We start from the raw sequence: 13,841 nt of genomic DNA on the forward strand, positions 1-13,841 counted from the left end.
AAAAAAAAAAAAAAAGTCTACAAATAACAAATGCTGGAGAGGGAGTGGAGAAAAAGGAACCCTCCTACACTGTTGATGGGAATGTAAATTGGTGCAGCCACTATGGAGAACAGTATGGAGATTCCTTAAAAAACTAAAAATAGAGTTGCCATATGATCCTGCAATCCCACTCCTGGGCATATACCCAGACAAAACTATAATTCGAAAAGATATATTCACCTCAGTGTTCATAGCAGCACTATTTACAATAGCCAAACACATGGAAGCAACCTAAATGTCTGCTGACAGGTGACTGGATAAAGAAGATGTGGTATATATATACAATGGAATATTACTCAGCCATAAAAAAAGAATGAAATAGTGCCATTTGCAGCAACATGGATGGACCTAGAGATTATCATATTAAATGAAGTAAGTCAGACAGAGACAAATATCATGTTATCACTTATATGTGGAATCTAAAAAATGATACAAATAAACTTATTTACAAAACAGAAATAGACTCACAGACAAAGAAAACAAACTTATGATTACCAAAGGGGATAGTGGTGGGGGGGAGGTGGGGGGAAGATAAATTAGTAGTTTGGGATTAACATATACACACTACTATATATAAAACAGATAAAAAGGACCTACTGTATAGCACAGGGAACTATATTCAATATCTTGTAATAACCTATAATGGAAAAGAATCTGAAAAAGAATAGGTATATATATATGTACAACTGAATCACTTCGCTGTACACCTGAAACTAACACAACACTGTAAATTATACTTCAATAAAAAAGTATATTACAGAAATTATAAAGGAACACATTAGGATGTTTCCTTCTTAAAAAAAAACTATACAATAATTTGTTAGTGGACACACATAAAAAATGATGTAAATTTTGACATCCAAAACATAAAATGTCAGGTGGTGGAGTATAAAAACGTAGAGCTTTTGTATGTGTTCTAAGTTGTTAACAGTTTAAAATAGACTGTTGTAACTATAAGATGTTTTAAAAAATTACTTTTTCAGGTGTACAACATAATGATTTGATATTTGTATATATTGCAAAATGATCACCACAATAAGTCTAGTTAACATCCATCACCATACAGAGTTACAAAATTTTTTTTAATGTAAGCCACATGATAACCACAAAGCAAAAAACTATATTAGATATACAAAAGAAAATCAGAAAGGAATCAAGCATGCCACTACAGGGAATCACAAATCACAAAGGAAGAGAGCAAGAAAAGAAGAAAGGAAGAAAGGAATTAGAAAATAGCCAGAAAACAATTAACAAAATGGCAGTATTACGTAGAAACCTATCAGTAATTACTTTAAATGGAAATGGACTAAATTCTTGAATCAAAAGACACAGAGTGGTTGAATGGATTAAAAAAAAACAACAAGATCCAACTATACGCTGCCTATAAGAGACTCACTTCAGCTTTAAGGACACACATAGACTAAAAATGAAAGGATTGAAAAACGAGTTCCAGGCAAATGGAAACCAAAAGTGAGCAGGGGTAGCTATATTTATATCAGACAAAATAGACTTTAAGCCAAAAATGGTAACAAGAGACAAAGTTCATTATATAATTATAAAAGGGTCAGTTCATCAAGAAGATATAACAATTGTAAATATTTATTGTGGGTGCTCCACATCAGAGCACCCAAATATATTAAATAAACACTAAGATATCTGAAGGGAGAAACGAACAGCAATATAATAATAGTAGAGTGGGCTTCCCTGGTGGCGCGGTGGTTGAGAGTCCGCCTGCCGCTTGAAAGCATCTGCTGTTAGTCACATTGGATTGCTGGCCTTTGACCAGCAGTTAGTAATTTTATATTTGACTGAAGAAGCCTAGGATATCTTAAAAAGCAAGTTGAGGGCTTCCCTGGTGGCGCAGTGGTTGGGAGTCCGCCTGCCGATGCAGGGGACGCGGGTTCGTGCCCCGGTCCGGGAGGATCCCACGTGCCGCGGAGCGGCTGGGCCCGTGAGCCATGGCCGCTGAGCCTGCGCGTCCGGAGCCTGCGCTCCGCAGCGGGAGAGGCCACAACGGTGAGAGGCCCTTGTACCGCCAAAAAAAAAAAAAAATAGTAGAGGACTTTAGTACTCCACTTTCAGCAATGGACAGATTATTCAGACAGATAATCAATAGGGAAACATCAGTAAGGAAACTAGTTAGATACAGTTAGGCTGGTAAAAGGTATAAACTTTGTTGTAAGATGAATAAGGTCTGAGGATTTAGTGCATAACATGACTATAGTTGACTGTACTGTATTGTATAATTTGAAATTTGCTGAGAGTAGAATTTTAGTGTTATCACCACAATAAATTAAATAAAAAATAAAAAATAAATAAATAAGGTGATGGCTATGTTAATTAACTTGGTGGGAATACTTTTGCATATATATGCATATCATCATGTTGTACACTTAAAATATATTACAATTTTACTTGTCTATTATACCTCAGTAAAGCTGAGAAAAAACTGCTAGGCTAGACAGTGAGTTTTCTGAAGGCAGGGACCAGTTCCTTGATGTCTAACACAATGTTTAAAAATTACTTATTGAATATATGAATGATACCTGCCTTTCAAAATTTTAAATCTAGTTAAGTAGTATATATATAGTATAAACTAATGACTCTAAATCTTTAATAGAATCACCTGGGAGTGCTTGTTAAAAATATGCCCAGAAGTTGATTCTGGCATCGATTCTAGGAACTGGATTTTTACCAAGTGATAGGTGATTCTGATGTAGTTGGCCAACATGAATTTGAGAATCACTGGAAAAATAAAAAATGATGTAATGATCAACATCTCTGTGGCTTTATACAAGTAGGGAAGGTTTGTCAGTGTGGAATTCAGCTTTTCACATGAGTACAATTTAGATCAAGAATAGCAAATACCTGGTATGCAGGTTAGAATATTTTTGTTGAAATAACCAATGTTAAATAATTTAATAGCAAAGGTAGCTATAATGTGAGTACCTATTATACATGATTGATAGGATTGGCTTTATCTTATTTGGCATTTACTATTAGTACCCATGCTACATTAAAAATATTCCTATTAGATGGGGCTTCCCTGGTGGCGCAGTGGTTGCGCGTCCGCCTGCCGATGCAGGGCAACCGGGTTCGCGCCCCGGTCTGGGAGGATCCCACATGCCGCGGAGCAGCTGGGCCCGTGAGCCATGGCCACTGAGCCTGCGCGTCCGGAGCCTGTGCTCCGCAACGGGAGAGGCCACAGCAGAGGGAGGCCCGCATACCACAAAAAAAAAAAAAAAAATTCCTATTAGAATTAAGAGTACTTCTGATCTGTCATTCATATGATGTGGCCTTTGCATTATCCTTTCCAAAGTTTGGATTGGTTTGCATCCCATCAACCCATCAAATTAAAGACTGCTTGCTATCTTTTGGACTTAAGTGAGATTTTCTGGGATAGTTAGCATAGATTTAAGTGTTGAGTAATAAATAAAAATTATTTTCTTTTTTATATAGAGGTAAAATCATAGAACCTGGACTCATTTTATCATGTCCTAATTGTCTGGATAGAATAGTCTAATCATAAGCATATACTATTTAAAATGTGAAAAATAATTTGTGTTATAATACAAAATAATTATTTAACCCAATGTTTGCCAACTGTGTTTACGAAAGAGATGATAATTATGTATATCAATAAAAGGTTCATTACCAAATATGTTTGGGAAATGATGCATATTCCACCCCTCTCTTGGATATTTAACAGTACACAATAACTTTAAAGCCTCTGAAAAACAGCAAATTTACTCAACATTCTAGCTAATCTTGGAACATATCTTGGTGGGAAAACATCATTTGCAGCATGGGCAAGAAAGGGATTGATAGTACCAGGAATTTGTTCATTTTTCTCTTTGTTTCCTGTAACTACAGATTATCTGCTACAGAGTAAGATGGGGTCATTCCTTATCCCAAGCTGTAATCCAGGATTATAGGATATTGATAAAATGTGGAACACTTGTGTGTTCTGTAAGTAATTGTGAGACCACACCTGCCAGAAAATTTAAGACTTATAGAACTTTTTTAAAGCTTTAGAATCTAGAATATCAAATCCATGCCTTAGCAGTTAATAGACACAATTAGCATGCTTTCCTAAAATGTGTCATTGTTACTAAAATGTGTCATTGTTCCTAAAATTAAATTCTGTGAATTTTTTGCTTCAATTTGACCTAAATTGTTTTGAATGTTTTCTATTATTCAAAAAGAAATTGTTTAGAAAGTGATACCAAATTTATAGTTCTTAAGAGATGACTTTTATAATATATTTGAGAAACACCATATTAGTATTTTACATAAATGTACCTGTTGTTACAAACTTGGATTCTGAGTGGTTGCATACCTTGTATGAACACATTAGTAGACATATGAAGAGAAAAAAATATGCTTTTTCTGTCCCTATTTGATTAGGATATGATGACTACATCAAGATAGGCATTAACCCTAAGAAACTTGTAATGGGTATTCCCTGGTATGGTTATGATTATACCTGCCAAAATCTATCAGCGGTAAGAACAGATCATTTCTTATGTAATTTTTTTCTCTTTCTATTATATTTTTTAGAGTCTGTTTTGTTTCCTCTATATAGACTTCATTTTATTTAGAATTTAGAAATTTCTCTCTATATAGAATACATACACTTTATTGAGAATTTATTTAATATAGTTTGAGACTAAAAAGTAGACAGTTTATTTTATTTTATTTATTTTATTATTATTTTTTTTGTGGTATGCGGGCCTCCCTCTGCTGTGGCCTCTCCCGTTGCGGAGGACAGGCTCCGGACGCGCAGGCTCAGCGGCCATGGCTCACGGGCCCAGCCGCTCCGCGGCATGTGGGATCCTCCCAGACCGGGGCGCGAACCCGGTTCCCCTGCATCGGCAGGCGGACGCGCAACCGCTGCGCCACCAGGGAAGCCCAGACAGTTTATTTTAAATAATTAAATCCCATACAAGTTTCTGAATATTATATTTCTATTTAATAATGAAATTTAACTTTTATTCCATATAGTCAGGTTATCTATTTATAGTATATATTTTATGTCTAATAAATAATTTTATTATATTTTTGGATTTGCTTAATTGCTTAAGATTTGCTTAATTGATAATCTATAACATGAACATTTTTGCATTTCTAGAATCATGTTTGTACCACTGCAAAATACCCTTGTAAAGATGCTGTATACCGTCAGGTGGCCTATCAAATGATCATGAAGCAAGTAAATAGTTCTACTTCTGGAAGACCGTGGGATAAAAATCAGCAGTCTCATTATCACTATCAAGTAAGACTTTTCACAAGTTATCAATCTTTAGTTTTCATAATTGTGTATTTTCATAATTACATATTTGAAAGTAAGATTTTCTATCAGTTTTCTTATAGGGTACAACATAGACTGCTGTTTACATGAGTAGACTTGTCTTTGAATCTGTGTAATCAGGAACTTTACTTCCCTTGTGAGCAATTCAAGTTATGCTAATAGTGGAACTGCTCTACATGGGCCACTTGTCATTTTAGATGATATAATAAAAACGTGTATCACAAACAGGATTTCCTTAAGAGTTGACAATTATAAATGATGTCTGTGGCTTTTGAAAGAGCTTTGGGCCAAAATAGGTTACTTGCTCTGAAAACCTCTATTTCAAAGTAGCCTCAAAATTCTGATGAGGCTCTTATATAGGGAGGAATGAGGCTGAGAACAGGAGATGTGTCATCAGGGACTTCACAATGGAAAATGGTATCATTTCAAATTTATTCCACAATTCAAACTATGTGATATTCAACAAAATTAAAAATTAGAGACAGAAAAATATTACAAACAGAAACTTGAAGAAACAGAGTAAATGACTAGCAATTCTGTCGGGTAGTGTTTGATAAATAGGAATTGCCATACCAAAGGGACAAAGAAAAGTTATCTTTTCCATAGTTTACCTTTAGCATAATAAAAACTTTTTCACACCTCAGAAATCTAAGTACAAACCATCTTTAATTTACCTTGAATTATGTTACTACAAAAGGAACCCTAAAATGATATGATGAACGTTAATTCCAGCAAGAATTTATATTTCTTTCTAATGGTCTGGTACCCATTTACAAAAGGATGACTGCAAATATACATATTTAATAAACTATAATTGATATACATGTACATGCCTGCATATCAATTATGTAGAAAGCTTTAGTGTAGAGCTTTTTAAACTTTAGAATCTAAAGTATAAACATTAAACTAGGGTATACTGTGATCCTGTCTTTACCAAACAGTATTTATAGAACTCTCTTCTGGGAACTGTTAATAACACATAGACACACACATACCCACACACACTAGTGGTTACCAGTGGGAAGAGTGGGGGCAATGGGCAAGATAGGGGTGGGGGAGTGGGAGGTAAAAACTGTTGGGTATAAGATAGGCTCAAGGATGTATTGTACAACACAGGGAATATAGCCAGTATTTTGTAATAACTGTAAATAGAAAGTAACCTTTAAAATTATATAATTTTTTTTTCATTTTAAAGATTAAACTGAAAAAGAATATAGTAAAAAAACACAAACACGCACACACAAACACACACAAATACACATGCATGTGCCATGGCCAAATATATTTGGAAAACACTACAAACTGTTAAGTCTCTCTTGGAGATTTATAATGTATAACATTATATTCAAGGATTTAAGATGTACTACAGTACATAAAGCCATTTAATTGTTTAACATAGAACCCTGTTTCCTAGAACTCTCAGAAACATGCGGGGGAACACTGTTTCATGTATATCAGTTTGGTAAAGGATTTGTTTAACCAATTATACATAGTTTGGAAATACGTAATTTAGAATAGTTTACCCTATGATGTACTGTTTTTTGTAATTCCTGACTTATTTTTTCCTTAATGCAGAAGAAGACACATTCTTTAAGATTTTAGAACTCAGGAAACATTTTGATGAGCCTTGAAAACCATTCATTTAATGGCACTTCAGACAACCATCTATTTATACCCAATTTGTTCTTCATTCATTGTAAAATTCCACAGCAACCCAAATCAAGTTTTTGTTTTAACTGAAGAGAATCATTCTGCTTTCTTATGCTGTCTCAGCAATAGCAGCTTCGTCTTGCACTCAATATTCTTGGAGGCATACATTCCTTAACCAGGCATCTGTCAGACTTACATATACTCAGTTTTTTATCCTTTTATCCTTCATTATTTGAGGCATTTGAAATTTCTTAACATATCAGAAAGGCTCAAAGTACTAGCTAGAATGATGGCAAAATTCAAAGGTGCATGTCTTTGCCTCGACTCTACAAAAATAAATCTTTCTATATTTAGGTACAGGTTTTGCAAGTTGCCTTTTAATATTGAATCACAATTGGAACTAGAGCATGTATAGCTTTTTCTAGTTCTAAAGATTTTAAAGAATGGAATATAAGATATAGTATGAGATATGCTTGTATGTAATGAATCTACTATACTTAAATATGCCATAGCTTATTCATTTACCAAGTGACTATTGTCCTTTAAAGCAGTCATCTTAGGAGATGATTCTAATTCTCGTGGTGCTACCATAAATAGAAATATTACTGGTATTCATTGAGAATTGTCTTTAAAGAGTTCCCCAGACGTATATAAAAATAAGTAAATTATTTTAAATCACAGATCATTCTATTTTTACTTCCTATCTTTTTCTCTTCCTTTACCCTTTTGCCTAATTCTGCTCCTTTCCTCTTTCTTTTATCCTTTATCCATAGCTGATATACCTTCTAAAAGAGACTGTGTTTAGTACTAGATAGAGGCAAGTGATGCTGGGGAGAAGGACTTTACAGGGTGGAAGGTGAGCATAAGACTAGTTTCTAGTTTGTGGTTCTTAGGTGTGTGCCTAAGTCACCCATGGCGTCCAGACCCAACAGGCTCTTAGACTCAATTCTGTAAGACCTAGAAAAGGAGATGTTTTCTTTGTCCGCTGCCATTCATCATAAACAAAATCACCTGTTGAGCTCCTAACTAGGCACATTTCCAGGAACTGTAAGGAAATCCAAAAAAGTATATAAGCTTGTTTTAGAGGACAAAAGCAGTGATTCTCCTTAACCTTGGCTACATATCAGAATCACCTAATGGAACATTAAAACATAACATAAAGAAACAAATAAATATATGTTATAGCACTAGCCCTGGAGGATTTTGATTCAATAGGTTTCATGTGGTGTGGGTCCCAAGAATCTGTTTTTAAAAGCCGTCACAAGTGATTCAGATGTGTACAGTACATCTTGGTTGATAATCATCAGATCAGAGCAAGGAAAGAATCTTAGGGCATGAGAAGGACTTTAAATCAGATATACTGGGAGGCTCATTTGTGTAATCTCTATTGTTGTAAAAGTGCCACAAGCAATGATATCTAGAAAGTATTACATATAGAACCATGGAAAGTATTATGTATGCCCTAAAATTTTTATTTCATTGTATCCTTCTTGAATCATTGGATTTAAGAAACACCTTTCCCTCTTAACTGCACTGAATACTTTAAAGTTACATTTTAATTTATTTGTATAGGATCAGGCTGGCCATTTTCATCAAGTGTGGTATGATGACCCTCAGAGCATTTCTCTAAAGGCAGCATATGTACAAAACCGTGGCTTACTCGGCATTGGCATGTGGCATGCAAACTGTCTTGTCTACTCTGGAGATGCTATAGCCAAACAGCAAACTGAAGAAATGTGGAAAGCCTTAAAACCAAAGCTGTGACAGAGATGAACATCTTTTGTTAAACTATTAAGGTTTAGAAAAATGATCTGTTTAAAAAGATCTAGTTTCTTGAAGAGATTAAAAAATATATACCTTTTTTCAGATTGCTATATATTTTAGTTATTAGTGTACTCAAAAACAGATAAAGAATAAAGAAGTGCTTTGATTGTTTGAATTTGAAAAATACATACCTATTTATATCTTCAGTGTACAACAACATAAAGGTAAGAAACAAGTCAACCTACCATATCAAATATTCCTCTGTATGATGTTTAATATTATAGTTGGGAACAATTGCTTTCACAATTTTATTATGCTAAAATTTCCCCCATATTAAAATATATGCTTATCAATCAATGCTAATTTCTAAAATATGTATAATTTGAAGTAGAAATTTTTTGCTTAGAAATATATTTTTAAAAATTTAGTCTTTGGGAATCAGTTTGCTCTATATTTATTCAATAAATCTAAATTTAAAACCTGCAATTTTGTGTCTTTAGGTTCATTTGATGCAAATCATTTTTCTCCTTCCTGATTCCATATAGCACTCATGTTCTCTCAGTCACTTGAATTAAACTCACTTATGCCTCCAGAGGGGGGGAAAATAATGAATATAAAGGATCAAAATACTTAGAAAATACAAGAAGATAACTTAGTAGTAATATTTTGAATTAGTAGGTTAGAGCCACCTAATATTTTCCAACTAAATTATTTTTTTGATGTTATATCTGAAATGTTTATGAAAAACTTGGTGTTGAACCTGATTCTATTCATTGTCATTTACCCTTCCAATTATAAATATTCCTTCATTTATGGACAACTATAATATATTTCTTGGTTAGTTTTGTTTCCATGGTTAAATTTTTTCATTTTCTATATCTGCATTTTACTTTTAATTATCTAAAGACATTGGTTCCTCAACTGTTTTTTTCTTTCTAAAAGAGACATTTTGTGCAAAGAAATGTACAGAGGTCTCAGTGTCCTTTCTCAAGGTAATTAAGAAGAATATTGTGTAGAACTTATATTAGTTCCTGTAAATACTTAGATTAGAAATCTGCATCCTTAAACTCTGGATTTACATAAATCCTGCCTTCCCTGTACATTTTCCCCTCTCCAAATTGGAATAAATGAAAATTCAGTCATCTGTTATGAGAATATTTCATTTCCTACTTGCACAATTATTTATGGCAAAGTAAAACCAACCATTTTCCATAGTACTTGCTGAATTACTATTGTCTCTGTATTTTTAAAATAAATTTAAAAAATTTAAATTCTTTGTACTAATCTCTACATAGCTGTAGATGCAAGTTAGATTCATATTTATTAAAATATATGATTTTTCATATTACAGTCATTCTAGGTATTACATTTTAAGACTATTAAAAAATGAAAATAATGAAATATAATACTGTAAAATAATATGTAACACATCTGAAACCTTCAAAAATAGTCAGATAGACACCATTTTGCTTTTTTACATCTAATATTTCCCGAAACACTGTATAATAACCACATGAAAAGGGAAAAGATGTAAAACTTATAATTTATATGAAAACAAGGAGAACAACGGTTAAACAAATCTGTTCAAGTAAGTTTTTTAACAAATAAAAAATTTAAGTTAACCTACCTTATTGAGATTGAAAAGATGTATTAAATTTCTTCTGTGCCAGTTCAGCTTTCAATGTGCGTAAATCTGAAACTGCTTGTTTTCTCATCTATAAAAGAACAACTGACTTTCAAAAATGAACTTTCATCTTAGCTTTCTAAAATTATATAATCATCATATAAATAAGAGTTTTTATAACGGCTTTCATGTCTTCTCTCATTTGCCTTCAATGCCTTCACTTGCACAGGATTACTATGGTAAATGTGTAGTTCATAAGTCCCTTTGAATAAGCATGCTAGATATGCTACCAAATAATTTCATTTATTAGTATATAGGCATGATAAAATTAAACGGTTCTAAAAAATTAGAGAAAGAATTTTATCTTTTGCTTATTTCAAAATCTGTTCTCATTGTGCAAAGAAAGTAGTAAAAACAAAAACAAAAAACCTCTGCCTTCCAAAAAACCTTAATTTCCAGCCCTTAGAAACTGAATAAGTACTTAAGAAATATAAGTGTGGCAAGCGCTCTTCTAAGTGTACTTTGATACTTTCAAATTTTTAATTGAAGCAGATACTGTTATTTCTCCCCATTTTACAGTTGAGGAAACTGCGATGCCTAGAAGTTAAGTAACTTGCTCAAGGCATAAAACTAGTAAGTGGCACAGCCAGGATTCAAACTTAAACCATCTGGTACCAGAACTCTTACTATTCCAAGTATTGTCTGTGGACCAGCAGCATAAGCATCACCTGGGAGTTTGTTAGTACTGAAGACTTTCAGGCCTCCCCTCAGACCTATTGAGTCAGATCCTGCTAATTTTAACAGGATCCTCAGGTGACATTACATTGAACTTTGAGAAGCATTGATTGAGCTATATTATCTTGAACATGGTTGCAACAGTCAAGCTAGGTTTTCTGCCCCTTAGTTCTGTATCTTATGGGTAGTTTGGGGTAAATCATTCAGAAATCAATAATAAATTCTTATAATGTCTACTATGTGACAATTAGGCACTATGGTTAAATGTAGGATTTTTTCTCCCAGTGCGTAAGCTGAAAACTTGGTTCTCTTTTTTTCCATTTGTCTTTCCTGTTTTTTCACTAATACTAATTTGGGTTCAAACCATTTATATGTAATATTTATAAAGTTAAAATATAAAAATGGTAAGAACTAATTTGTATGCTTTCCAGAAGAAAAGAGCATTGAGAGAGTCATAAATGAAGGCGCTGGGGGTATTTTTATTACTCCCTTCTACCCATCCAACTATCCTTAAGTGGACAAGTTACCACATTTGATTTCTCTTTTTTGAATGCACAGGAGTTTTCATTTGCTGAACGAACTATTTTTTTGAGTGCAGACTGTATAAGAATGTTAAATAACTCCTTTTTTTGGTTTAAAATTGTCCTTTGCCTTTTTCCTTTTCTGTAGTTTAAGTTTTAAGCTTCTCAGCACTGAGCCAGGATTTAGCCTTGAGTATGCTGCTAGTGAAAAGAATCTAGAACTGCGCTGTCCAGTAGAGTATCTACTTGCCACATGTAACTATTTAAATTGAAATTAACTAAAATTAAATCTAAAATTCAATTCCTCAGTCACACAACAATCTACAGCCTTATGTAGCTAGTGGCTACCTTATCAGACAGTGCAGGTATGAAACATTTCCACCATCACAGAGAGTTGTATTGGACAGTGCTAATTCTACATAGGGGTCATTATTCTGGGTCATAAAGCTACTTCTGATAAAGAGGTGAATCGAGAGCACTCATATAACATTATATATACATACGTATGTATACGAAAATAACCAGAGAGAATGAGATAATTACCCAAGAGAGGACAAAAAATTAAAATTAAACGGGAGCTCAGAGAGCTCAGTGGTTTGTCAGACTTATTTATGAACAACTCTAATGTAGGATTATTACTTCTTTCAAAATATTTTATGGAGACACTATACTGATTCACAAGGTTCTTTTACTTTATTTCTAAGTGAAATTTTATTCAATTTTACTTTGGCCTTGTTAGGAATCTTTTCACATTTCATTATTATTGTATTCTTTTTCATTCATGCTCTTTCTTCTTTATTTTTTTATTTTATTAAAAAAATTTTTTTATACATTGGGTTCTTATTAGTTATCCATTTTATACAATTTCTGCCCTGCAAACCAGTTCATCTGTACCATTTTTCTAGGTTGCACATACATGCGTTAATATACAATATTTTTCTCTTTCTGACTTACTTCACTCTGTAAGACACTCTCTAGATCCATCCACGTCTCTACAAATGACCCAATTTTATTCCCTTCCATGGCTGAGTAATATTCCATTGTATATATGTACCACATCTTCTTTATCCATTCGTCTCTTGATGGGCATTTAGGTTGCTTCCATGACCTGGCTATTGTAAATAGGGCTGCAATGAACATTGGGGTTATTTTTTGGAGAAATGTCTATTTAGATCTTCTGCCCATTTTTGGATTGGGTTGTTTGTTTTTTTGATATTGAGCTGCATGAGCTGCTTGTAAATTGTGGAGATTAATCCTTTGTCAGTTGCTTCATTTGCAAATATTTTCTCCCATTCTGAGGGTTGGCTTTCTGCCTTTTTTTCTCTTTGTGGTACACGAGCCTTTCACTGTTGTGGCCTCTCCCGTTGCGGAGCACAGGCTCTGAACACGCAGGCTCAGCAGCCATGGCTCATGGGCCTAGCCACTCCGCAGCATGTGGGATCTTCCCAGACCGGGGCACAAACCCGTGTCCCCTACATCGGCAGGCGGACTCTCAACCACTGCGCCACCAGGGACGCCCGGCTTTTTGTCTTGTTTATGGTTTCCTTTGCTGAGCAAAAGCTTTTAAGTTTCATTAGGTCCCATTTGTTTATTTTTGTTTTTATTTCCATTTCCCTAGGAGGTGGGTCAAACAGGGTCTTGCTGTGATTTATGTCATAGAGTGTTCTACTTATGTTTTCCTCTAGGAGTTTTATAGTGTCTGGCCTTACATCTAGGTCTTTAATCCACTTTGAGTTTATTTTTGTGTATGGTGTTGGGGAGTATTCTAATTTCATTCTTTTACATGTAGCTGTCCAGTTTTCCCAGCACCACTTATTGAAGTGGCTGTCTTTTCTCCATTGCATATTCTTGCCTCCTTTGTCAAAAATAAGGTGACCATAGGTGCATAGGTTTCTCTCTGGGCTTTCTATCCTATTCCATTGATCTATATTTCTCTTTTGGTGCCAGTACCATATTGTCTTGATTACTGTAGCTTTGTAGTATAGTCTGAAGTCAGGGAGTCTGATTCCTCCAGCTCTGTTTTTTTCCCTCAAGACTGCTTTGGCTATTCGGGGTCTTTTGTGTCTCCATACAAATTTTAAGATTTTTTGTTCTAGTTCCGTTAAAAAATGCCATTGGTAATTTGATAGGGATTGCATTGAATCTGTACACTGCTTTGGGTAGTATAGTCATTTTCACAATATCGATTCTTCCAATC

General features: G+C 34.1%; 2 protein-coding genes across 3 annotated transcripts in view; one reads left to right on the top strand and one right to left on the bottom strand.

The window, feature by feature from the left end:
* CTBS (chitobiase) overlaps nt 1-8,764 on the top strand; it is a 13,915-nt gene extending 5,151 nt beyond the window's left edge. Inside the window, 3 exon segments of the mRNA XM_007106174.2 lie at nt 4,447-4,544; nt 5,171-5,314; nt 8,573-8,764. Of these exon segments, the coding sequence (XP_007106236.2) occupies nt 4,447-4,544; nt 5,171-5,314; nt 8,573-8,764 (434 nt within the window).
* Nucleotides 1,914-13,841, bottom strand: part of SPATA1 (spermatogenesis associated 1) — a 47,565-nt gene continuing 35,637 nt past the window's right edge. The window contains exons 11-12 of one of the 2 annotated variants that reach the window (XM_055084499.1): nt 10,392-10,479; nt 1,914-2,065 (exon numbers count right to left, since the gene is read on the bottom strand). In XM_055084499.1, the coding sequence (XP_054940474.1) occupies nt 10,393-10,479 (87 nt within the window). In that variant the 3' untranslated portion in view covers nt 1,914-2,065; nt 10,392. Of the gene's footprint in view, nt 2,066-10,391; nt 10,480-13,841 lie in introns of those variants that run through there. The other variant, XR_008617218.1, reaches the window with a different exon arrangement.

This window comes from Physeter macrocephalus, chromosome 4, assembly GCF_002837175.3.
Source record: "Physeter macrocephalus isolate SW-GA chromosome 4, ASM283717v5, whole genome shotgun sequence".
Lineage (NCBI taxonomy): Eukaryota > Metazoa > Chordata > Mammalia > Artiodactyla > Physeteridae > Physeter > Physeter macrocephalus.